Source organism: Bombyx mori, chromosome 20 (genome assembly GCF_030269925.1).
Source record: "Bombyx mori chromosome 20, ASM3026992v2".
In the NCBI taxonomy this organism is placed as follows: Eukaryota; Metazoa; Arthropoda; class Insecta; order Lepidoptera; family Bombycidae; genus Bombyx; species Bombyx mori.
The window spans coordinates 4070566-4098208 of record NC_085126.1 but is presented as its reverse complement, the minus strand read 5'-3'; the positions used below and the strand labels follow the sequence as shown (position 1 = coordinate 4098208).

Genomic DNA, 27643 nt, shown 5'->3' with positions numbered 1-27643 from the left:
ATCAGACACTTCACTCATTAATTTTAAGCCTTATAAAATAATTAGTGAGAAATAAAACACACAAATATTTTTGTAACAAAACTTTAGTCATTGCTTCTCTTCACCAAACCCTCAACTTAGCACTAGTTTTGTGTATGTATACACACATAAAATAATCGATTATCTGTTTAATTAATCTATGGTACTCCTTAAAATCGATACATATAATTATGTACATTAAAAATTATAATCGATATTTTTATCGATATATAATAGAAAGACATCATGTAACAGCTTTTCGTCTGGCAACATCCTTGTTACATTAAGTGGCGCTCTGCCCAATTTAGGCAATACAATAATCCTCCCTATAACACGGTAATCTTCTAACGCATTTTCATATTACTCGATTAAAACCCCTCGTATAACGCGGGTAATCCCCCATATAACGCGGGGATTTCACAAGTTATATTTCTTTCGTCTTCTCGCATTAAAACTGTATAATCTCAAAATTTACTAATTTTACAGGAAAGTGTTTTAAAGGTTACATACCAGTTTCTTTATCTGTCTTTTAAAGTAAGATAAAATTATGTATTAATTTTGTTAATAGTAGTCAAAACATCTAATATAGAATAGGATATAACAATCTAAAAAAAAAAAAACTTTTGTTTCTTTCTTTTGACAGTATTTATTAGAAAAATACTGGTGATACCAAATGTTTACGCATATTAACTCAATTTCGAATGTTTTTGGAAATTGTACACTTTTAATGCGAAAAGGCGATTTCTGTACTCACGTACTGTGAAATTTATAATTATTCGTACAGTTTATAATTAATTTCGCTTACCTTTGCACATCGAGTCAATTGAAGACATATGTGGATGAATGGGTTAAGTACAATTTTTAAGATTTTTGAGTTTTTACATTTAATGAAGGTGTTAAGTGCCTATAAACTATATTAGACCTTAAACTCAGATTTTAAAGGCTGTTTTTAGAAATTGCAAGTGTAATGAAGGAGTTATGAACGAAGAAAAAGTACAAGTAACAAAATTTTGTTGCCCGTTTTCTCAAAATTAACAAATTATATTATATCCCCTTCATCCACTCATGTCTTCTATTGTGTTATTATAAAATAAAATTAGATTATTTTATTAAATTTGTGTTCTTAGTTTATGAATTGCAAAAACATTGGTTATATTGTATTATATTTGTATATATACATAAATTATGTTTGTACATGCATAAAGCGTTATATGAGGTCACACAAGCGCATTATTCGAGAATACGCTTACAACGCGTTTCCTATAACGCGGAACCGATCTACCGCGTTATAGGGGGATTACTCTACAATGATATCATACAACGCCAACAATACACTATAGTATTTTCTTAGGTTTTCGCGAGCCGTAGACATGATTCAACGTTAATGTTTGATTTCACGTTAATTACATTTCATGGACTGCTTTTTGCACCAATATTTCAATACTGAAGGAGCTTAATGTTAAAACTAGACTCTCCACGATATGCATTCGTAGAGTATTGGAGTTCTTTGGACACATTGCTCGAAAGGAGGGTCACAATATTGAGGACCTGATGGCAATGGGCATAATAGAGGGCAAACGTCTCAGCGGGCGTAGTCCTACGAAATGGTCCGACCAAATTAGGGGTTGTCTGGACATCAAGCGTCACGATGCCCTTCACGAGGCCAAGAATCGCAGCAGATGGAGAGCAATGGTACAAGAGAGATTGATGCAGTGGGCGAGTCACAACCCATAGTATTGAGGGGAAGACGTCCGGTGCATTCGTGTTGAGCGATGCACCGGTATTCAAATCTCAGACGGGTACCAATTTTTCTAATGAAATACGCACTCAACAAATGTTCACTACTGACTTCCACGGTGAAGAAATAACATCGTGTAATAAAAATCAAACCCGTAAAATTATAATTTGCATAATCACTGGTGGTAGGACCTCATGTGAGTCCGCGCGGGTAGGTACCACCACCCTGCCTATTTCTGCCGTGAAGCAGTAATGCGTTTCGGTTTGAATGGTGGGGCAGCCGTTGTAACTATACTCGAGACCTTAGAACTTGTATCTCAAGGTGGGTGGCGAAAAAAAAGGAGCAAGACGGTTCATGGGTGATGGACGATGAAATTGTAATTCGTCGACAGTTTAATAAATTTGAATGAACTAATATCAAATTACATCTATGAATCGCGAATACCGTATGGAATACGATAAGATATATTTCCGCTTGTCTTGACTAACGGCAATTGACGTTATCAACCGCACTTAATGTGCTAATTAATTTTCTAGATATCTCCATAAACTAACTGTGGTCCTAGATAAAAAATATTTTCCCTTTTAAGGGCTAAATACGGATATATAATCAGGAGGGCTACGCCAAGTTCATATTGGTATACGCAGGTCGCTCTCAATGTACTATAGGAAAATCGACATCGTTAGGAATATCGATACATAAGAACCAGTTCATTATCGTGATCAGCTTATATCAGTCCAGAGTTGGATATAGGATATAGCCAGCCTTTAAGTTAAGGTAGTTTTGACAAATTTTTTTTCATATATATGAAATGTTAATGAATGTAATATGGATGCAAAATCTAAAGTAAATGAAATAAATAAAATAGGATGTGACGTCCTATGCTGGATGGCTGGTCAGAGCTGGTTGATAGCAACCGAGGATCGTGATCAATGGCGTACAATTGGAGAAGCCTAAGAACCAGTTACAGGTCAAAATTCATTATCAATTTCAGAATGCATCGTCTTTAATTGTGAAATACCTCAATTAAAAAATCATAAGTGCATATAGAAATTATATTGTATATGTGATATTAAACAAATTGGTATATGGAACTGATGATGTACGGTTTTATTGAAACAAATAGCATCGATAAATGAACATTACTTATATCAGATTTGTTTTCCAAGGGTTCTGATGTATCGATATGTATCAAATAACGTTTTCCATAGAACAAAAGACGATGGTTCTCTGGCGACTCCTAGTTTGATTCTTCTAACGACAAATGTCCGAAGAAGCCCAATTATCGGTCAGAGATACGATTGAAATAACACGTGCCTGCAGTATTCTCTCTCAATTTCGCACGCTGAATCCTATAGACGTATATGTTTGTCTCTTTCTAGTGTCGTTTCCGTTTCATCCGAAGTCGCAACAGTGCTCAAGAAGCTTTGAGTTCAACAAATCGGCGTGTCGGATCGATCAAGTTTATTTGGACAAAAAGCAGCAAGATCGCACTAAGTCACAGAGACGAGCTTACGACCCTGGTTTGTAGAGGGTTTACTGGGTAATTATCGACAGATTGGCCTCAGCTCTGTTATCGTGTGAATCAAAACACGACAACACTATCCTGCGATAATTTCAGCCGCCATCCTGACGTTAAGTGGTTACCGGAGCCCGCTCACAGTGACCTTCAGACATGAGGTCGAAATAGTCTATGTGTGTATTTTATGACGGTTGTTTCACCGCGCCGATACATTCCCTAGGAGACGACCGACATCGGCTAATATATTACTACCACATTACTTACATGCATGATATTATTACGCCGGTAAGAGTAACGCCATCTATCGCCAAATAGCCGAAACGAATATCAAAGGAAGTCATAACGTCGAGAAAGATCGAGAAGTACAACGCCACCTATTGTCAGATAGCGGAAACACACGTCGAAGATAACTCGACTTGTGAGGAATTTCCTCGATAATTCTAGGGATGTCATATCGACTATAAAAGCGTTGCAGAGATGGCACGAGTTAATTAGTAATCGGAACTATTCGAAACGAAACAGCGAACGGATTACCTGAAGCGAAGCGGAAGAAGTGAATTAAGAATTTTAAAGTGTTCTGTGAGTTTTCTAAGTGTGAATATACAGTTTTAATTTATACTTCGGTAGATTTTTTATTTATCTCCAGCGCGTTACAATATACAATGAATTGAATATTCAGATTCGCCAGCACAATCCAAAATTGACTTCCGAGAACAACTCCGGCGTCACCAATACAAATCGTATATCACGTGAGCTCATTGACAAGCCATCACACAGAAACGAGAAACTTCGTTTTACATTGACTCTCCGACACCTAAAGCTCCATTCAAACGCTGAACACAAAAGGACATGGTTGTTTATTTACTTTTAAGTTTTTAAAACGTTCCGACTTCAGTTTCGCTTCACACGCCCGGTATGAGACTTGGCTTCCGGCCTGGCCACGCTTCCTTGGCGTACTTCTTCTTTCGCGGGCCGGCCGACGAACCTGGTTCTTCGGGTGCTGGAAAATAAAGATTCAATAGAGTGAGAGAGTCTATAATTAATGTGTAAAGCAAAAACTTTGTATCCCCTTTGTTTTATTGCTTAGATGGATGTACGAGCTCAAAGTCTACCTTGTGTTAAGTGGAGCCCATAGACATCTACAACGTAAATGCGCCAAATGGAATTTGTCTATGCCCCGGACATGTCCATGACAAGACAATTACGGTACTCACTATCAGGCAATACGTATGTATATGTTCGACGATACATAATCACCGTACGAGTTTACATCAAATCAAACCTTAACGCTTCAACATTAAAGTACATAGTGCGTTGGACTGACCTGTGGTCGGTAAGGGCGCGTGCAGCATGAACGGTTCCGGACCTTCGAGCTCCACTTCGGGCGCCGGGTTCGGCAACGATAGACCGAGCCTGAAAGGGAAAGACAAAATTTCCATAAAATATATATATATATATATATTTAAATCGATGAAGACTTCTTGCGTCTTTTCATAGTCGAACCCTGTTGCATCCACCGTTTCCAATGGGTTTTAAACTATTATTCGTGCGAATATAGTTACATTGGTGTCATGTGAATTCTATTACCGACAAGAAATTTTATTTAAATTCGAAAATAAGATATTCAATTTGAAATAATTCTCGCTGGTTCCTTGCATCCGTTCATGATGGAAATAATGTGTCACATTGTATATTTCTGTATTTGTTCCATACATTTAATCAGTTTTTCGACATCCATCCAAATGTATGGATATATCGGTACCGTATACTGTCCTGTATTTATTCTATGCATTCCACTAATTACATGACTACTTTCTATATTTGAGATTATATAGGTACCGAATATTTTTTCTGTATGTACTCCATAAATTGTTTTGAGGTTGCTGCTTCCTCCTAAAGTTATAGTAATATCGATACCGTATACTTTTTGGAGTGCTGCTGTCTTCGATTAATGTAATAAATAATAGATCCCAATGAACCAATCCCCAGAACCATCTCCTTTTATGAAGTCAATAAAAATAAAATTTATGTAGCTTTGGGTTTGGATGCCGGCTTTTTTTCCTATTCGCCGGTAGCCTAGGAGACTATTTCAGTTATGACCTTACGGGTAGGTGAGCTCATGGCTTCAAACCTGAGAAAATTTGCTAACACCAGCCCTAACAAGAGTTGTGCTTCGCTGAATCTATCACCGGAACGGAATTGCGACCCACCGAGATGACAATGGTTTATCGATAGCGAACACACTCCTCAAACAACGTCCACGCAGGCTTGTTGCTTGGAAATCTGGCACCTGGCTTACAGAATGGACGCACTCCCTTTTTATTCCTTTGCATAAGAAAGGTTCGACAAGGAAGTGTAGCAATTATCGTCTTATTGCCCTGATATCAATCACACTGCAGCAAAATTCTACATATTCTTAATGAACGTTTAAAAAGCTGTTTAGCAACACAAATTGTACCAGAACAAGCTGGCTTTGTAAAGGGGAAGGGAACCAGAGAACCGATCTTGATTGTGCGACAAATAATAGAGAAGCCGAGAGAGTTCAACATGCAAACGTTCATTTGCTTTGTTGACTTTCAAAAAGCATTTGACTCTGTTAAATCGCCGCATTTATGGAAAACCCTCGAAAATATGGGAGTGCCAAAACATCTTCAGTAAAGCTAGACAACGTTGCCTCACAACCTCTGCGTCCTAGCGCTGGATTCCGGCAAGGGTGTATCTTGTCACCTCTCTTGTTTAACATTTACACTAAGGCAATTATGAGAATCGCTCTAGATGACTGGACTGATGGTGTGTCCATTGGCGGCAAAAACATATGCAATCTTCGTGATGCTGACGATAATACTCTGCTGGCTTGTAACCACTTGGCAATCAGATCTTTGCTACAAGCAAAAGAATTGCTAAATCGCGTCGAAATAGTTGCCTTGGTCTCCGAATCAACAGGCACAAAACCAAAATGATTATAGTGGACAAGCAATAAAAATACCTCGGAGATTACAGAGATTGCAAGTTGTGAGGTCGTTTCATCTTATACCTACCTAGGTTCACTAGTGACTAACAGTGGTGGTTCGGAGGAAGAAATTAAGCGGCGCATAATCATAACGCGATCGGCCATAGATAAACTCGGCTTATAAGGACCGGAATATCACCAAGACCACCAAAGTCCGACTGGTAAGGGCACTGGTGTTCCCCATCTTTTTATATGAGGTTGAGACCTGGACTGTGAAAGAAAGAAGAAGGATCGATGCATTCGCTAGCGACCGGGTTTTATCGTTAATTGACACGCTAAAAAGTAGCGGGGAGAGAGCGGAGCCTTGCGGAACTCCGGCCGAGATATCGAGTTCCCTCGACTCGATACCGAAACGAAAGGCTTTTTTTTTTATTGCCCTTGTATGCAGACGAGCATACGGCCCACCTGATGGTGAGTGGTTACCGTTGCCTATGGACTTCAGCAATGCCAGGGGCAGAACCAAGCTGCTGCCTACCGCTTAATACTCTCCACAAGCCTCGTTTGAAGAAGGACATGTCATAGCGCTCGGGAAACACCGTGGAGGGGAGCTCATTCCATAGCCGGATGGTACGTGGCAAAAAAGATCTCTGGAAACGCACTGTGGATGACTGCAGTGGCTCCAGATAGTATGGATGAACTCTACTCCGGTGGCGGGCGGTGCGATGGTAAAAACGAGATGCCAGTATCATCTCGTACAATGTCTCAGAGCACTCCCCATGGAACATACGGTACAAAATACAGAGGGAACCGAAGTCCCTCCGCAGACCCAGAGGTTCCAAACGATCCGTGAGAATGGGATTATCGACAATCCGAATGGCCTTCCTCTGTATAGAGTCAAATGGAAGAAGCTAGTATTTGGGCTCCACAAGAAATCTCGTATGATGAGCACGAGACTGTCGGGCACGCCTATTTTATACAGTTTGTAAATTAAGCCGTTGCGCCAGACTTTTTCGAATCCTTCGCGATTTCGAAGAAGAGGGCCCTCGTGGAGAGGGGTCTACGCTATTTATCCCTACTAAGATGAGGTCTGTGAGGCAGTACATTTGCTGAATACACGAGCACTTCGCGTGGAATCCGAACTGTTCGTCGATCAGGATGCCTTTCGAGGAGATGAAGTCCCAGAGGCGTTTGCGTAATATTCACTCGCATAATTTGCCTAACACTGGGAGGATGCTGATCGGGCTGTACCTCGCGGGTTCGTTTTTAGGTTTTCCAAGTTTGTGTATGCCGATAACGTTCTTCCTACACCGCGGGAAAGATGCAGTTCATTATAGCGGCATTTAAAATAGAAACTAACATGATTATTAGTTTAGGGGGTTAAATTTTTAAAATGCGGCATTTGTTTCTGGCGGAGCCGGGGGCTTTCCTTTGTTTTAAGTTCGCGATTTTTTCTTTTACTCCGTTAATGGTAATGTGGGGTAACGCGTCTGAGGGTTTTTGGGAAGCACTGGGCTCGACCTCTCTAGCAATTAACTCGGTGTGTTCGGGTCCACGGCTTGAGCACTGACGGTGCACTGCTCCTGCAGAGCATCGGCTAATAACACTACCTTTTCATCGTTATCAAAAGCCGAGGGTTGGCCTGAGAGGCTTACGAAGGAATGTATATTGGCGATCGTTTCCGATTTGAGGGTCCTAGCTAGTTGCCAGTACGCTTGGTGAAAGGGCGCGAATCCCTCTAAATAACTTATCCACCTTCGGGTTTCCTCTAGACGAGATTAAACATCTTTCTCTCATCTTTCTCAGCTTTCTTCCAATTAGGTTTATGTGTGAGTACATTATTTATATGAGTGTCATTTTTATAAATTTAGCTATGAACACGAAATAAAACAATTTTTTCGACAATACTATCAAGTTTTATTACACGCTTTATATTAACTTCACTTGTATGTATGTTTGTAACTGACTACTTTAGACGCGATTTTGACCCACTTTAAACGGCCAGATTTCATTCAAACTCTATAGATTTATCGAGGACCGATGACAATTCAAAATTGGAAAAAAAAATTGAAAAAATTGAAATTCAACTAAAAAATGAATGAATGAATGAAAAAAAAAATATTTTATTGTAAGAAAAGCGTGAGGTGCTTTTTAAGATATTATTGAAATAATAATTCTTCTACTCATATCTATCAGAAATATGTTTATAACTAATAACACCATGCACACCACGCTTTTTTTACAATGAAATATGTATTTTTTTACACTATTTTGAATTTAAATTTATAAAAATTTATTTTCTATTTTTTAGTTGAATTTTATATAAAGCGTGTTTTTTAGTTTTTTTAAACTATTATTTATTTTTATAAATTAAGTACAATTAAAACCATAATTATATAATTCAAAAAACAATACTCATAATTAAATAATAAGTGTGTACAAAACAAAAACAAAAAAATTGCGAAAATTGAACATGAAAGGAGACTGGCATATCAATTACGATTAAGAATAAGAATTATTTAAAAACGACTAATTAAAGTCTAGTTTATTTTATCATTGGCTATAACTGAATAAACTTCTGTAATGCGTATGTAAGTAACACTAGTTTTCATCCGCGGCTCCGCTCACGTGTTTCGTTGATAAAAAGTATTATTATACATTCTCTAATATACTGATATTCACACTATAGTCGTCGTTGCGCCCGCGCCGGCCGGAACAGAATTGCAAACAAAATCACGGCGCTTGCATGACGCATTCTAACTCCGCCCCCTCACCCCTGTTGTTCCCGCGTTTCTCTTGGAACGGGGTCATTTTGTGTGACGTAATTAAACCACAAATTGGAATTGATAAAAACTTGAATTGAAATTTTTTTATATACAGAAGTCACATTATCGGTGAAATTTACGTAAAAAAAATATCCAATATACGCTACCGATATACGCCGCGGAGAAGCGACCTCCAAAATTCGCGTGCCAAACAGCGGAACTAAGAAATACGGTGAGAATCAATCCGGTGACAAAATAACGTCCATGCCAATATTTTACCCACGCATTGTACGGATCTTTCGGCTACCTCTGGCTGAATTTGAGAAATGGACAATCTTGCGTCCATATACAGGACGCAATAAGTCGGTCGGATGCAATATCATCGGTAAAAACCGCCATATAGGACGTAACATGCGCTCTGGGATGGAAATATATATATATACATATTATATATAAATATTGCAGTACATTCGGTTGTTTAAATATTAAACTATAAACCAAATATGTTCTTGGTTATAATTACAAAACTATTTTAACAAATCGCATCTATGAATACAAGCTAATTTATCATGTCAATATAATATTAACGAAAAAAAAAAAACCTACCTATGCTGATAGGCTATTTCAGCTTCACCCAAACGTGTGTAGGTGAGCTCACGGGGCTCAAATCGGGAATGTTGCTAACACTGGCCCCAGTAAGAGCAGTGCTTCGCAGAATCTACCACCGGATCGGAAACGCGACCCACTGAGAAGATCCGGCGAGAAACTCAGTGGGCTGTGTCTATGGGTTAATTCGCTCGTCGAGCCCTTCGTCGCATGCGACAGGTTCGGCGAGGACGGTGACCGGTGCTTGTGGTACCTAAAAGCACCGTTAATAGATCGGGGTAATTTCTCATTGCTCAATAATGAATATTAATACATACCTAGCCCCGATCAAACTTAGATGTGAGCTCGGTGCGGGCAAATCCGAGTACAGATTCCCTCCCCGAGATATCTCCTGCAGCCTCAACGAGTGGTGATGTTGATCTGCAATACATATTAACAAGTCAATATTAAAATCATTTTGTCTGAGCCCATTTAAGTTCAGTTTTGGCCCTCTAGTGGCTCCATCCTCCTCCATCCTTTTTTTATTGCTTAGATGGTTGGACAAGCTCACGGCCCACCTGGTGTTAAGTGGTTACCGGACTCCATAGACATCTACAACGTAAACGCCGCCACCCACCTCGAGATATAAGTTCTAAGGTCTCACTTTTAACAGTACATCTGGCGTGAAAGTCCTTATACGATACAATTAAGACCTCATGTCTTAAGGTGACAACATTCAGATTACGTCTATGGGCTCCGGTCTTCCTTTAACATTTTGATTGCGATGTAGGTCACCGGTGCCCTACGCGGCGCACTGAAGTAGTAATTATGTCGATTTCTCTCTTCGATCTTCTTACTAAGACGCCGGAATATCTAGTTAGAATCTGGCAAAGACGAATCCTAAGATACTGAGACTGAATATATTTCTAGAGACCTAAAAGAGTAAACCATACTTTTTTTTTATAAACAATCACGCCACGTTCACTGGTCCCGTACTAAGTTCATATAGAACTTGTGTTACAGGTACCAGATAACGGAAATAAATGTAAGATTTTTATTATACATATATATTTTTTAATATACATCCATAGGAAAATACATTTTATATTTATCATACAAAAATCTTCCCTTGGCGGGATTCGAACCCGCGACCCCCTTGTGTAGTGACCATGTCACGTACCACTACACCAGACGGCCAGAAAAACAAAAGAAGGCAAAGTTAGGCAATCCAGATGCGCTTACTAATAGAAATCGACATAATTACTTCAGTACGCCGCGTAGGGCACCGGTGACCTACATCGCAATCAAAATGTTAAAGGGAGACCAGAGTTCATAGACGTAATCTGAATATTGTCACCTTAAGACATGAGGTCTCAATTGAATCGTATGACAACTATCCGGTGACAACCAGCCAGTCAGTGTGTTAACGTATATATAGGACTGGCGGGCCGCTCCGGCTCCGCTCGGGTCTTTAACAAAAATTTCAACGATATTTGAAGCTTCATTTTGTTAAGATAAAAGAACACTTATTGCGGCATAATTATAATAGTTAGACATAATATGCTGTCGCGACACTTTTTATAAATAATAATATGTTCTACAAAGTCGTAGTACATTTTTTTTATTCTATCATCAATAGTTTTCGCAGAGCACGCGATATAAAGAATATTTTAGGTATTTTTTTTACACCTTGGATTACATTATTGGGGTTTTAGTGAGGATACCTAAATTTTTTTCAAAAAAGATTATAGCCTATGTCACTTGGGAATAGTGTAGCTTTCAAACGGTGAAAGATTTTTTCAAATCGGTTCAGTAGTTTCGGAGCCTATTCAAGACAAACAAACAAACAAATTTTTCCTCTTTATAATATTATAGTATAGGACAAGCTAGTCCATAACTTGAACGACTTACTTTCCTCGGCGCTCTGCAGCTTCAGCTTCTTAGGTACGGCGTTCGCATTCGGCACGATCGTCGACTTGACCAAGTTCCTGAAACGGCCTATGGACGGATCTATGTCTTCGGGATTGATAATGTCCACTTCTTCGTTGAAAGACACGTTTCTTTTCTGCTTCTTCGGCACACCGACCGGCATCGAAACGGTACGCTTCGTACCGGTTGTCGGCTGAAAAACGATAGTAATGTTACGCCGGTAAGAGTAACGCCATCTATCGTCCGGATAGCCGAAACGTATATCAAAGGAACTAGTAACGCCGAGAAAGATCGAGAAGTACAACGCCATCATTGTCAGATACCGGAAACACATCGAAGCTACTCGACTTGCCCAGAATGTTCTCGATAAATTTAAGAGGTCGTATCTATACTAATATATAAATCTACAGTGGTTTTTACGGATGTTCCGTTATAACTACTGAACCATGCATCCGATTAACTTGAAACTTGGTATCCACGTAGAAAATACATGTACTTAATGGATAGGCTAATATTTATATGAGTGTTGGACTCCCTACACCAGTTGCGGGGGCGTTAATGATGAGAATCTTTGTGGGGGTGAGAAATAATAATATTAATTTTAAATTCCCAGCGAAGTGGACGGGTACTGCTAGTTACTTATATAATAGGTTAGGTATATATAACAGAAATGTTTGTCTGAATTACTGAACTGTTTTAATCATACTAAGGGGGTATCATGGACTAAGAGGAACATAGTGGATGGTGACACCACTATATTTTCACTGCACAGCTATCATGCGTTCAAGTGGCAACAACTGTTACAGAACACAATTGGGACTTCATCTCAATCATTTTGGTAACCACAAAATACTTTGGGAACCATGTATGGAAAGACTCACTAGTCGATCTTCATATTTACAGCAATATATACATTAAAATGTTAAATACACTTTTTTACAAGAATATACTATTCACCTTGATAACATCAGTTCCATCTTCGGTTGATATACCAAGCATCGATATTCTTCTGTTGTGGGCTGTGTTGAATTCAGTTAAGTTCTGTAAGTCATTGTACAAAAATACATTAACAATACACAGCTACCTAAGTTCAATAAAATATTTTATGTTTATAATTTTAGACCACAGACCACATATTGGTTAGAGGAAGAGCATAGGTCTTCATGAACGCCAAATACTATATCTATAACATTTCCTTAGTAGCAGTATTCTAAGCTTATTGCCATACCGACAAGGGCTCCAAAGCATGAAATCGAGAAAGGAGTATTGAAGTCAAATCGAAATCTAACTCAATAATACACATAAATGTAGGATTGGTAAGAACGGAACGTATGAAAAGAGTGTGGAACGGAGCGTTAAGATGTGAGTGAGAGAAAACGGAAAGAAAGGGAGAAGAGAATGACAGATAGAATGACAGAGAATTTGAAGATGGCGAAGACGTTTGAAAAATGAGTAAGACATAATAAAATTAGTGTTAATTATTAATTACTATTATAATAGAAGATTTTGGAATAGTATAACTTTTATTTTATGCGCTGCGATCCCTTTTCTACATAAATTATACTAAGAACAAAATCTTACATCTAGTTCGGTTTGTGTTTCAGGCAGGCCGAGCAATGCTCCTTCAGTTTCTGTATTAGGGAGATCCTCCATTATACCACGCGATGTCCCAGTCGGGCGTTCTCTGTGAACCATTGATACATTAATTAAAAGACACTTCATAATTCAGAATCCATGAACAGAATAAATCATATCGTCTTCTCGCATTAAAACTGTATTATCTCAAAACTTACTAATTTTATAGGAGAGTGTTTTAAAGGTTTAACAGGTTATATTTTTAATATTAATCATCTTTGCAACATTATTTTTTATTTTGTACCAGTTACGTTATCTGTCTTTTAAAGTATGATAAAATTGTGTACATATTAATTTTGTTAATATTTAGTAATGACAATTTAAGTAAACCAACAAAAAAAGGAAACCAAAACTAAACTACGCTGTTTTAACAGTATTTATGAGAAAAATACTGGTGATACCAAATGATTTCGCATATTAACTCAATTTTGAATATTTTTGTAAATTGTACACTTTTAATGCATACAGACGATATATCCATTGCAGACATATTGGAACGGCTTATGGACTATAAGCTGTTCGGTTTCAAAATGGCTTATTCGTTTGCTCATCTAATTCTAATTTCCTCATATTTTGAGCCCACACAATACACCACTTTCTGCCTGTTCCTGTTACAAAAGTTTCATGCATTTCAGTTTTCAGGGGTGGGTCAAGTTATACAGCTCTATTAAGATTAACTGTAGAGTATTGATGAGGGTTCTCATACATATAATATACATATTATTATTCTCCTATGTATAGAAAGGTCAAATTAAATGTAGGTTTACAAAATATACACATGACTGAAATGTTACTCAACATGTCTGCTTAAGCTTATAAATAGTTAGTTAATTTTAATTTATGTTTCTAAAAAGTAATATTTTTTTTGTACTTGCCTTATAATATAATTCCTGGTTGAAGCTCCAAAATGAAAATTAGAATCGATCGGTAATTGTGTTGGTTTGTTTGATTCTAAGCGCATTTTTCCAATATAAGTGCCATGAGCTAAAAAGTTTGTTATGATTTATAGTTCTACAACAAATTATAAGGGAGTGTTGTGAAACACGTAGACAGGTGAACAAACTCAGGGCCATCTAGTTTTAAGTGATTAGCCTAGTACATAGACATAAAAATACTAATAGCACGTATCCTTTATGCATGGAGCAAATGTTTAAATTTTTACTACAAAAGAACACTCAATCTCATAAAACTAGAAGCCGTGACTGCATTCTTGTAAAAAAATATGACACCGACATGTATGGGATTGTAATAAGCCCTCCTACCACTCATGGTACTTAACTCATAGTAGTTTAAGAAGTAATGTCAAATGATTGATTACATCTTTTCTGATTCATTTTTTTTCTTTTTATTTATTAATCTTAGTGAATGAGAAATCAAAGGTTATAAAACTTGAAGCTTCTCACCAAAACATTTATATTGTCAGAGTAAATTTAATTCACTTTTAACTTAATATCCTACAATTTAACACCTAATTTCAGCCCAAGTGAGCAAACATGACATAAAATTATGGGCCTTCATTCAATTAGTTCAAGAAACATTTTTTTTTGCATAGATACCCATATTTGTGATACAAATTCTTATTCATAAAATTATTACGACCATACTCACTACTACCGAGGTCGACTAAAAATGATCTATTCAAATGTTTGTGGTAGACCAGAGCAGCGTGCACCCTAGAGCAGCTAGCATGATCAATGCAGAAGTCATTCATTTGAGGATTCCGTCCAAATAAATAACATTTTTTCTCGTCTATCATTAGTTTCTGAATTAATTTATCTCCTTTTAGAACGTCTAAGTGGAGTCCGGTTGGCGGCTTACCAGCCCTAAAAAGATAATCAATATTAATTATTGGTTTTTATCAATATTAATTTTTGTATTCCACTCAAAATATCATTTAGATAATATCCACTTTTCTAGTATCATATTTCAGTACCTTCCTAATCTTTGAGTAGCAGATGACTTTTAAAGTAAAATTAAAAACTGTATCTATATATTGATAGTACATGCAGTAGTGCTACATTAATTATAAGATAAAATGTTCTATTCATTTGTAACTGATACACTGCTAAACTGCCATATTATTGTTATCAATTATATAGGTTATTTTCTACAAAGACAAAACTAATGAATACATTTTTATTTGAATGCACATCAGGAATTCATTAAAATAAGTAACCCGGCGTCATTATTTTATGGTTATGTTGCTTTTATACATACCAATTGGGCACTTCATAGTGATTTGCCATTATAATTAAAATTTATAACATTATTAACCAGTTTTCAATTATTTACTAGATTAATGGTTGTGTGAAAAAATAAGGTAATGAATGCACCAGTAAAACACTTTTGGCTTGATTTGTGGACCTTTGACAGATGTCTGTAAGTAATAGTAGTTTTATTTTTCCAACTGAAAAGGCAAAGGTATCATACCATACATCCTAATCTTTTATATTTTTTTTTATATATGAAAATGATATCATGAAATGACATGAAGTTGATTAATATGAAACATGGCATGAAATGAAATGAAAACGAAATGGAATGAATGGGATGAGATGATATGGGATGAAACATAATCTCGATAAAATGGTGGTCATATAACGAGAAATATAATGAGGTGGCTATCATGAGCGCACGCTTACTAGAGTGCGCTATGGTAATGATTGCACACGGGTGCTACCTGAGCTAGAGACGCCTTTTTTTGAGGCAGCCATATTTCCTGTAAATCACTGTTTTTTTGGAAGTCAGCAAAATTAAATGTAGAATACTATTAGAATAGAATAGAATTAGAATATTTAAGAAATTATCACGTTATATCACTTTTACTTTTCTACGGAAATTCAAAAATGTTTTCTTCATCATCAGCCTGCGGCAGTCCACTGCTGGACATAGGCCTCCCCCAAAGCTCGCCACTGAACCCGATCTTCGGTTCTACGCATCCAGTTACTGCCAGAAATGTTTTCTATTAGTATTTAATCGAAATAATTCTGATTGACTCAGTTGTGCTAAGGGTCGTGGGTTCGCTTCCCACATCGCGCAAAAATATTGTGTAATGAACAGGTTTGTTCATTATCTAGCTATGTATAGATTTAAACATATTTAAGTATGTTTATCAGTTTCTGGTACCCATAACACAGGAAATTCTAAATTGGGACCAAACAACCGTGCGTGATCTGTTCCCAGTTATAATTTTTATTTAATCAACTTTGGTCCAAATGATATATTGTATGGGATATAGTCCCGTTGCCTATTCAATAGACGAATAGACATCTAAAGTCTATAGTAAGTGTATTATCTATGAAAACTTCGGCCTTAATGAAATTTTTATTTCAGGAAGAAATTATAAAGGACTTAGCTTTGGCCTTAATGACATTTTTATTTCAGGATATATTAATATATATCATATAAGACCTGACTTCGGCTTTTTTGAAAAATTATTTCAGAGAATATATAGAGCAGACAAGGCTGTATGGGCTTAGAACCCCTTGCCTTTCCTAACAACGAAAAAATGTACCAAAAAAAAAAATTCTATGAAAAAGAGTTCACCGAACAAAACAAATAAAAATTATGTTACTTGAAAATAAAATGAATAACATACTTTCATAACCAAATCAATTAATTAAAAATGGTCTCTAGTGAAGAAGAACCGGAAACAAAGCAGGACGACGCTTTAAAATGGGACGTAGATATGGAGATACAATTATTTTACGCTATGGCCAACCATAAACCAGTTGGTATAAATAAACACTTCCAAATGGCCTGTATATGGGAGAAATTATCGAATTCAGTTACCAAAGAGATATCAACCCAAGATATATGGAAACACTTAGGCAGTTTATATGATTTTACGATGTTAGACGAAGCCGAACCTATACCGTTTCCCAATCACGAAATTACGTTCTGTTTGCCCGAAAATGAATTTGGCGCCTTAATGAAACAGAAATCGAAGGAGGTTCTGGTTAGTGAAGAAACTGAAGGTAAATCGTTTTTTGTTCTTTCATTCATACTAAATTAAATGAGTCGACTATTATCAAAGCCGGCAATCTGACTTTTGGACAATAATTGGTAAATCAGAAAAACGAATTATTGACTTTGTATTCCATTGGCAGTCACAAAACTCTTCGGAACGACATCTTAGATAAATAACAGGTTAACTATTAACCTTTATTTAATGCAGGTTTTGAACCGTATTCTTTGAAGGAGACGATTATATTCAAATCAATCTGAATTGAAATATCAATAAAAAAAATTGTCCAAATGCACAGATTGCCACCTTTGATAATAGACGACTCAAATATGCTGTACAAAAATGTCAAAAATGAGAGACTTAATTAAGGCAACTGTAAACCTTTCATTTTATTTCATTTCACAAATTAAAGCAAACTCTTTAAATACTATTTGATGAATGAATCGCCTTCTCAATTCAGATATAATGAGAAAGATTTAAATTGGATCAAGGTAATTGTTGTAAAAGGGGGCTAAATTATTTTTATAACTAATTTAAATCCTTAACTATTAAATGATAATGTAATTCTCCAAAGTAATGTTGTATGTGCCATAAATTGAATAGAATCAAATAACAAACAAGATTTTTACAATGATTGACTGTAATAGAAATTATTTAATTTTAACTTATGAGCTTGCTATAATATAAACTATTTATGTTAATAATGCTCTAAATGTATCCCCTATATATAGCTTTTGCTCGCTGCTTGCTTACTAAATACTAATGATAGTAGAGAATTAGTATATTAGTATATGTCTGTCAAAATAATGTAAATCTATGAAATTATTTACAATAAATATGTAAAGTAGCTTCAAATCAAAATTCTACTAAAACTACAAAATGTTGATAGAAATTTCACATTGATTATATTTTGCTTTTGTGCTGTGAATAACTATAGGTACTAAATAAAGAGAAATCTAACTTTACTCTTCAATTTCGAAAACAACTTCAACAGATAAAGATGGACGAAGCCCTTCTCCTAAATCAACTCCGAGAAGCAACTCTAAAGGGACTGCTTCTAAAGACAATATGTCTAAAGGTAGAAATCTTTATAGTTTAATAATGCAGTAAACATTCATTGAATGTTAGTTATAATAAGCAATGTTTATTTTAAATTCTTGCCTACTTCTGCAATAAATCAGTCATACTGTTCGGGAGAGTGGAACAAGCATTTTATAATAAATATACAACCCCTTGTTTCAAGGTATTTGTCTCACCATGATGTGAATAGGCCCTTAAGTAAAAAAAAAAACCTATACCTCTTACTTATAAAACACAACGACAGTTGCGTTTAAATCTTAATAACAGTATATATGATTGTATCAACTTTTACAAAAACCACCATTAATGATTTATTAAAAAATGTTAAGACGTTGGGCATATTTGTTTCGAGTCATACAACTATGTCCTATTTTTTTGAATAATATGTCTAAACCATTTAGCGATAAAAAATAACCAAATAGTTTAAATGAAAGCTAATAAATTAAAATTAAGTACTTGATCAATGCAGTGAACCTATAAGTGCTAAATAAAAATGGAATGATATACGCTTCACATCGCATTGACATTATTAACATTGAACCGCAAACTAACTCACAGATAATAATTTGCTTATACCTACCTGCTTTTACGTGATAATTAATATAACAGAATACGGTCATTTCATTCAAATTTAAAATTGAAAAGATATCTTAAAACAATTTGTAATAATTTTGACTAGTATTCTAAATATAAAAACAGGTACTCGGAAGGATAGCATCAGCGCTCTTGCAACGAAAACACGTAAAGAAAGCGGCAGCTCACACGCGTCTACAGATACGCCGAGTATTAAATCTGAAAAAGAATATGGTGAGTTTTCTAAACATTCTAAATTCAGACATTTTGTTTGATTGAAGTTTCCCAGGAAACAAAAGCAGGACATCAATAAATAAATAAAACCAAAAGGAAATTGGTCATAAGGGATATTAATCGATTTCCACTGTGTGTTTCCAGAGATTTATTTTACCACGTATCAAACAGCTTTCAAGCTTACTAAAGTTGTAACAGTTATGCTTCATTAACGGTGAACACTTATAAAAGTATTTAAATATCAGAAAATGTAAGAAAATCACTGAATATGGATTTTCGGATTCCAACAAAAAGTCCTGTGAAATACAGTTGATTCTAAACACCATTTTATTGGGACTTTTTTCCTTTCATCGAATGTTATGCCCAATTATTACAATATACAATAAATCAACTTAATTTAATTCTGCTACATTTAATTTTTCATTTTACAAGTAATAATTATAAGTTTATAACAGTATTAATAAAATAAAGAAATAAAAAAACAGTAGTTGAATATATTACAAATGTTATTCTGGCAACAATGGCATTACAAGCCGATTGCCTTATTAACGATAAGCGGAGGGTACGACTCATCTGCATTTTGTAATATTGGCTGGGCATTTTTGAAAAATAAGTCTGTTGTTATACCATAGAACGCCAAGTGGGACTGTGCACGTCTGTGTCTTCTAACTTTAGACTTCAAGTGTGATGAGCACTTGCATCTGAAGTTGAAATTTCGGTCCCTAAAAAAAATTTTAAATTAAAAAAAAATCTAACTCCTGACGTGTCTTTGACTCTTAGTTACTCAAAAAATTTTCGTAGAACGTTTTCGACAATTTAATATAGGATTCAGACTAACTTACAGTTAGTTAATGAAGGTATCCTCTCATTAAACTTTCAGATAGGCGAAGAGATTCACGCGATTCGAATGCATCCGGTCCAAGGGACGGTTCGTCCGGCAGAAAGTCTACCTCGCACAAGGATAAAACGCCCAAATCTAAAATCAGCTCTATTGCTGGTCAGTCGAAAGGTTCTAAAATTATCTTATACCTTTAAATGAGCAATTCTTGTGTATATATGTGTATATATACATAAATATAATCTGAATCTCGGAAACGGCTCCAATGATTTTCATAAAATTTAGTATACAGGGGATTTCGGGGGCGATAAATCGATCTAGCTACGATTTATTTTCAGAAAATGTTGTTTTATTCGTGTTTTCAATAATCAATCAACGATCGATAATCAACTTTATGACTCTTCCGGACATCTATTGGCAAATAATAAAACTATTTTTCTTAATTGAGGGCAACTAACCGCTTTAAAGACACAACAAGATGGAGTTATCAAAAAAAAAACGAGCAAAGCTCGGTCATCATCTGGTGATAATTAAATAAATTTAACGTATATCTTTCAACTGTTTACTGGTGGTAGGACCTCTTGTGAGTCCGCACGGGTAGGTACCACCGCCCCGCCTATTTCTGCCGTAAAGTAGTAATGCGTTTCGGTTTGAAGGTTAGGGCAGCCGTTGTAACTATACTAAGACCTTAGAACTTACATCTCAAGGTGGGTGGCGGCATTTACTTTGTAAATGTCTATGGGCTCCAGTAACCACTTAACATTGTAAAATTGCTGTAACATGTCATAGTGTGTTATAAGATATTGCTGTGCATGCCTGTAACTGGCTTAAATACCAGTACTTAATTTTATACATGTTAATTTTAAGCTTGAATGTTTTTTGTGTATTGCTGTTGGTGTGTCTAAATAAGTAACTAATAAACACCAGGTGGGCTGTGAGCTCGTCCACCCTCGAGATGATACCAGCATCTTGTTCGAGATGATACCGGCATCTCGTTTTTACCATCGCACCGCCCGCCACCGGAGTAGAGTTCATCCATACTACCTGGAGCCACTGCGGTCATCCACAGTGCGTTTCCAGAGGTCTTTTTTGCCACGTACCATCCGGCTATGGAATGAGCTCCCCTCCACGGTGTTTCCCGAGCGCTATGACATGTCCTTCTTTAAAAGAGGCTTGTGGAGAGTATTAAGCGGTAGGCAGCGGCTTGGCTCTGCCTCTGGCATTGCTGAAGTCCATGGGCGACGGTAACCACTCACCATCAGGTGGGCCGTATGCTCGTCTGCCTACAAGGGCAATAAAAAAAAAAAATCTAAGCAAAAAAAAGAAAACTTATGCAAAGACAATCGTGTAATTTGCTTACAGTCTGGGATTCCCCTCAACTAGACGAAGAGACCGTTTCCAGACGAGGACGTCGCCGCGCTAACACATCGACGCCGCCTTCAACGACGCCGGCCAAACGTCGCCGCACTTGACACAAGCTCACACATACATATCATCATTTCTTCTGATACACAACCCGGTCAAAAGGCAATCAGAAATAACCCGGTCAAAAGGCAATCAGAAATAACCCGGTCAAAGGAGACTTAACGCGGGTGCCGTAGTCTGCCTATGTTATTTTTAAAACCAACTACCGAGTATAAAAACAATTTAAACAAACCAACATTACATAAATGGTGACGGATACTCATCATTGCAAATTTTTTTTTAAATAAAATTGTTATCGGTTCCATTCTGTTGTTGGAAATGATTTCTAACATAGCTATCCTCCTCCTCGCGTCGTTTTCCTCATTACTGAGGGTCGAGACTCCCCCGCTGCATCAGTTTCTCCCATACGACTTCCCTCCATCTGCCGCGATCCTTTGCTTCTTGCGCGATTTAAGTGTAATATGATTTATATTTTTAAGCAAACAGTAAAATCTAATATTAAATTTTTTTTTAGTACCAATAACAACGCATCCTGTCATCTGTGACTTATTTATTGGGTCAATATATTAACTGGGTCATTGGTGAGGGCTTAACAAAGGCAGACCGGTTGCAAAAATCGGCATGAAATGCATGATGCATTCGATGGATGTCTCGTCTCGTGTCTTAGCCACGAATGACGTCATACGTAACGAAATTCTGTTCAACCGCGTTTTGAAGAAAAAATAAAAAATTAAAAAAAAAATTAACTATAGGCTACTAGAATATTCGATATGATGTTTTTGAACTAGTATTAGATATTGATTAGTCTAAAACTATTATTATAAGGACACATGAAATCTGATAAAATTATAATAAGATATAAATATATTTTTGGAATACTTACTACATTAAAATACTTAGCGCGTAAAACAGTTTCCTTTGAAAATTTCAATTCTAATCACACCGTTGTATCTTGTAACTTAAATATTAAATCTATGTCGTATATTTACAATAGAATTTGATTCTTGGATAGAATAAAGAAAACCGTACGACATAAAACTGATTACGAATAAAATGTAATAATAATATTATCCTTTTTTTTTAAACACCAGTGTGCTTAGTGCGATTTTCTTAACGTTCTCTATAGCGTAAAAGTTTAGACAATTTTGTATGCAGTTGGAACAGCGCCCCTAGCGGCAAACGTACGCAAACGATCCCATTCCATACAAATAATATGAGCTAACTTTTACGTTATCGAGAACGTTAAAAAACTCTCACTAAGCACACAGAATTCTAATGCGAAGTTTACATTACGAAATTAGTGTCATGCATGTTGAGCTCAGTTTCACGAAAGTAGTTTCGATATATGCGAAAGTAATTTCGTTAAAAAATTAGTGTCGCGAAATCCACAGTATCGCAGTAACCATGGCGCCTTCAGCATCAAAGCTATAATTTGCTATATTCAATGTAGCTAAAGAAATTCTTATATACCTATAAACTTAAAAAAAGACGTTGATAGATTCGAGGATGGTCAACAAGAAGTCATTTAGATGCAACGAAGTTAGTCTCTGAATTAGCAGATGAAGATCCAGAGAGTTATAAAAACTATTTTCGAATGAGTGAAGATAATTTTGATTTTTTACTGTAGGTGTTTCGGGTCCCAGAGACACCCTTGTCGCTGATATTCATTAATAAGATCTACATTTTTTTCTGTACTCCATCGTTGGTTTGCCATTTTCAACGCTTGAAGGGCGTCCGGACTAACAATACACACGTCCGCACAGCGCAGGCCTTTTCGCGACATTAGTTTCACGTCGCGTCTAGTGCGTCTACACTATGAAATTAGTTGCATGACACTAATTTCACCAAAAAATCGCGCAGGGCACGAAACTAAATTGCATGCATGAAATTAATGCATGCATTACGAAAGTATTAAATTACACGTGAAACTGTTGGTAAAACTAATGTCACGAAATTAATTTCATGCCACTAGGAATTTGGAAATGTAAATTCGCCATAATTGTCCTACTCTCAAACCTGAACGCGTGATTGCTTCGCTGGGTTCGTTACAACGGTACAAATGTTTGATGTGCAATTGCAATTATGTAGGTTTCCAAATTTTTATACTGTAAATTTACAAAAAAAAAAGAAAAGTATGTGTACAGAATTGTCTCTTTTGAATTCTGTAGAATGAGAAAAGTGAACCTATGTCTTAAAACTGCTTTATTTTCTTAATTTAGTGTCTCTTGTCGTTTAAATTTGTGATAATGATTAAGTATAAATAAAATTTGTACAAGTTTGGATAACTGGAACAACATCACTGGACTGGTACCTTAAGGCTCCTCTTCACGATCGGCCATGATGAGCCAACAAATGATCGTTCCTCATCGCCGCCATGATCGAGCAACTCTCCTCACAATCATGAACGTTCATTTACTGACCGTCTACTGATATGTTAAGACGTCTAGGTAATCGAGGCAAAATATGCTAGCTCATATAATAATTATCAGTAGGCAGCGGCTTGGCTCTGCTCCTAGCATTGCTGAAGTCCATGGGCGACGGTAACCGCTCATCATCAGGTGGGCCGTATGCTCGTCTGTCTACAAGGGCAATAAAAACAAGTTTTACGATTCTTTTTTCGCGCACCTTAACTAAATGACTATATGAGCTAACTAAAAATATTGCCGCAGCCACGATCTCCTCGATTTCCATCATCGATACTTAGGCGTCTTAACATATCAGTAGACAGTCAGTAAATGAACGTTCACGATTGTGTGGAGAGTTGCCCGATCATGGCGACGATGATGGACGATCATTTGTTGGCCCATCATGGCCGATTGTGAAGAGGAGCCATGAACACGCACACGATCATGGGCCATCATTCCTTTGATCTACTGACACAACGCCGAATGCGCACGATCATACGCGATGATGGCCAATCACAGACATTTATGCCCTCTACACTCTCCTGAGTTTCTATAATCGCCCATCATGCGCGATTGTGAAGAGGAGCCATTAGTGTTTTCCCAAAAGGTCAATTAATCTTAGTAAATTCCAATTCTCTTACAAGAGTTTGTTTCATTTCATCGAAAATCTATTCTGTGGTTTTCCATCTGACCTAAAAACATTTCTTGATTTTAATACATAATTATGATCCATTTTACTTTTCATAAATAAAATTGATTTTGGTCTCTTTTTATTATTTGGCTGCATGGGCTGCGCCTTCTTTGCGTCTACATAGATACACTACATAGATAAAACAGTAAATTTATCAAAACACGAGTCGTTTCAATTCACTCTATGATTCAATTGTTGTGTTCATAGGTAGTCTTATTTATTTTTATAATGGTGTTATTAAAATTACGATGAAGTTATCCATATACCTAGGTTTTATTCGTGTATAAGTTTAGTACGTTTTGCACGCAAGTGGATTTTTTTATTTTTTTATATTGCAATGCATAACAGACTTAGATTTTACTAAATTTTATAGCAGTGATGTTTGATTATCAAATCTACTTTAAAGAATACAACATTATCTATGACGTAGTAGAAGCGAAAATTACACAAGACTACAGTAATTGTTATAGCATAGTTTTAAATTGTGTTGTGCAAATCATTTCATGAAAAGATGGCTTTGCCAGTAGCACAACCTGCTGAAGTTCTACGTGCATGGCAAAAAGACGATCAATACGAAAAACAACTGGCCGATTCCATATCTAAACTGTTACCATTACAGCACGGTTCAAAAGCTATTCCAATATCCTCTTTGCTTTATAAATCATTTACAACCTTAAAAGACCTACAGACCCTAGGCGAAGAGTACTCTGGAATCGTCCAAGTAGATGATAGTTACCACAAACTGCCGAGTTACTACGCACGTTTAGCAAGCGTATTATTATCAACTTTTGGTGAAAATCTAACTCGAAGATTTGTAAATCATGTTGGAAAAAAAATTGAAACAAATCGATCACTGAGATCTGAAGCCCAAGATCTCTTTTTGATTGCAGTAAAGACTCTTGGTGATGTTTTGCCACAGATACAAAGTATTCACAGGGCATTATCTTACATCTGCGGAGGACCTTTACAGATAGGTAAAAATCTGACTGGCATTGATTATGTTCATGTTAGACCTGCTGCAACTGCTTCATATGCTCATTTAAATTTACTAGGCTACATAACATTACTGCATGCATTTGTATGCTGTGGACAAAGTGTTTACTTAGCGAAAAAACATTTGGACCAATTAAAAGAAATTCCCAATGAAGTGGATAACGAAAAGACATGTGTTGCATGCTTGGAGGAAATATTACAACCTTGTGTTCTTCAGTGTGGCCATATATTCTGCCATCAATGTTGCTATGGCGCACTAAACAGTTGTGCATTGTGCAGGACACCATTTACAAAGAATACTGTTGTGCCACTAATGAACTATTATCCTGGAGGTTAAAATTCATTGTGATTGTTTAAAAACAAAATTGTTTATTGTTTTTTATATTGCACTTATAAACTTCATATTTTTGCAAGTTATGGTTTCATTAATGGTTATGGTTTAAAATAAAAGAAAACTGCTAATGTATTTTTTTGTTATTACCTTAACTTAAGGGTCATAGACATAAGAAATATTAAAATAAAATATTTACAAATAAATTTATTTCATTTATAATAAAAATACAAAATAACTCAAATATTAATTAATTATCTTTTTATTTGTTTATTTTATGAACATTATAAATAATGGGATAATACAGAAGTTAATACATGTGTTAGTTAAAAGAAAAAGTAAAAAAAAAACAATTTTAATGTAGCAATATGTACTCAGTAAAAGTATTTTTGGTGGAGATAGTATCTATTGAGAACTTATCAGTAAGCAAATAAACAGATTTAGGAGCCCTCATGATAAAATAATCATTGGAAAACTTAAGCTGCCAGCGGTGTATAAACAAAATCATATGTTTATTAAACTTTTATTCTATGACATTATTATTAATAGTCCATTATTTAATAATTATAAACTTTTTAAATGCATTAGACATGGCCAACATCATTAGGAATTATCATAAACAAGTTAAAATACTTTCTTTTCTATCATTTTTTCAAACATTTAATAAATACATAGGCACTGATTTTCTTATTTAAGCTTAAAAACCATAATGTTTGCTAACTAGAAAGTTACAGAAATGTTCTAGGATTTTCCTAAGCCGAGGTTGTACTCCTCAATTAAATATTATGTACATATTATTTTATCACATGTATTTTTAAGTCACTGTAAAATATAAAACTATTAAACAAAATAAATAATACGAGTTAGATTTGTGGGCATAAGTGGTTTTTTTATGAAGAATCTTGTAAAAACTTTAAGGCCCGAATGTTTTTCAATCAATAAACATTATTCAACACGTAAGAGTTCAACGTCAAAAATGAGAGTAGCGTTTGGTGGTATTACACCTGGGTGACCTCTGGAACCATAGGCAAAGTCAGGAGAGCACGTCAATTTCGCTCTTTCCCCTACAGACATCTAAAAAAATGCGAAAGCATTACATACACTCAGTATAAAAGATTATATTCCTATTGATTTTTATTTCAAAGATACGAACCTTTGCTAATCCTTGATCCCATCCTTTAATGACATCACCTTTGCCTAATGTGAATTTAAAAGGTTGCCCTCTATCTCGAGATGAATCGAATTTCTTTCCGTTTTGTAACGTTCCAGTGTAGTGAACGACTACAGTTTGGCCCGGTTTTGGGTAAGTTGATCCTATAAATATATTTTAATGCGATAGTATTACAGACTGGATTTTGTATGAAATTAATGTCAATAAGGCTACAAACCATTTCCAGGTGAAATAGTTTCCACGTCGACTCCCATGGTTTTATAATGTTAAAACAGTGTTATAATTGAGGAATTACAACTACGAGTTAATAGCTCTTTATGTGAAAACGTAATTAAATAGGTAGGCACCTAGTAGTAGTAAGTAGCAAAACTATGGCAATTTATGGCATCAGGCATGCAAAATGCGAATAATATACACAACAAATCATAGACAGTAGTAGTTTTATTTTTCGAACTGGAAAGGCAAAGGTATTGTACCATACAGCGTAATCTTTTATATATTTTTTATATATGAAACATGGCATGAAATGGAATGAAATGAAGTGAGATGAGATGATATGAGATGAAGTCTCTCCATCGAGTGCTCTTTTCTGGAGATGTGACCAAAGAATTTTAAAGCCCTCAGTTGCACTGTTGACGAAAGTCGGTCTTTGATACCGAGTTCTTTGAGGATGGATGCATTGGTGCGGAATGCCATCCATGGGATCTTTAGGAGGCGTCTCGAGCACCACATCTCCAGTGCATCGATTTTACGGCGATCCTGCAATCTTAGAGACCATGGAGAGGTTTCGGCTCCA

General features: G+C 36.0%; 4 protein-coding genes across 7 annotated transcripts; 2 read left to right on the top strand and 2 right to left on the bottom strand.

Annotated features, from left to right (window-relative positions):
* Positions 1-65: 65 nt before the first annotated feature.
* On the bottom strand, positions 66-15520 carry LOC101738692 (nuclear inhibitor of protein phosphatase 1). Its single transcript, XM_004922517.5, has 9 exons — positions 15357-15520; positions 14748-14962; positions 14015-14123; positions 13086-13188; positions 12462-12545; positions 11487-11697; positions 9914-10016; positions 4603-4691; positions 66-4278 (listed from the first exon to the last, which is right to left on the bottom strand). Exons 1-9 carry the CDS (start codon positions 15383-15385, stop codon positions 4181-4183), a joined length of 1041 nt encoding a protein of 346 aa, XP_004922574.1. The 5' UTR covers positions 15386-15520; the 3' UTR covers positions 66-4180.
* A 1115-nt stretch (positions 15521-16635) lies between these two features.
* Positions 16636-22321, top strand: LOC101738466 (MRG/MORF4L-binding protein). 4 transcript variants are annotated; one of them, XM_004922515.5, is made up of 5 exons: positions 16636-17116; positions 18101-18184; positions 18886-18993; positions 19874-19990; positions 21194-22321. In XM_004922515.5, exons 1-5 carry the CDS (start codon positions 16765-16767, stop codon positions 21301-21303), a joined length of 771 nt encoding a protein of 256 aa, XP_004922572.2. In that variant the 5' UTR covers positions 16636-16764; the 3' UTR covers positions 21304-22321. The 4 variants fall into 4 exon arrangements, with proteins under 4 accessions (XP_004922572.2, XP_062530296.1, XP_012551052.2 ...); XM_012695598.4 differs by having other exon boundaries at positions 16639-17116; positions 19874-20002; XM_062674312.1 differs by lacking the exon at positions 18101-18184.
* A 2169-nt stretch (positions 22322-24490) lies between these two features.
* On the top strand, positions 24491-25807 carry LOC101738327 (peroxisome biogenesis factor 10). The gene has a single exon (XM_004922514.5). It carries the CDS (start codon positions 24864-24866, stop codon positions 25680-25682), a length of 819 nt encoding a protein of 272 aa, XP_004922571.1. The 5' UTR covers positions 24491-24863; the 3' UTR covers positions 25683-25807.
* Positions 25808-26427: 620 nt separating this feature from the next.
* Positions 26428-27228, bottom strand: LOC733041 (FK506-binding protein). The gene is given in 3 exon segments (NM_001047033.1): positions 26428-26750; positions 26830-26990; positions 27065-27228. Coding segments are annotated over 3 exon segments (327 nt in total). The 5' UTR covers positions 27102-27228; the 3' UTR covers positions 26428-26621.
* Positions 27229-27643: the final 415 nt, after the last annotated feature.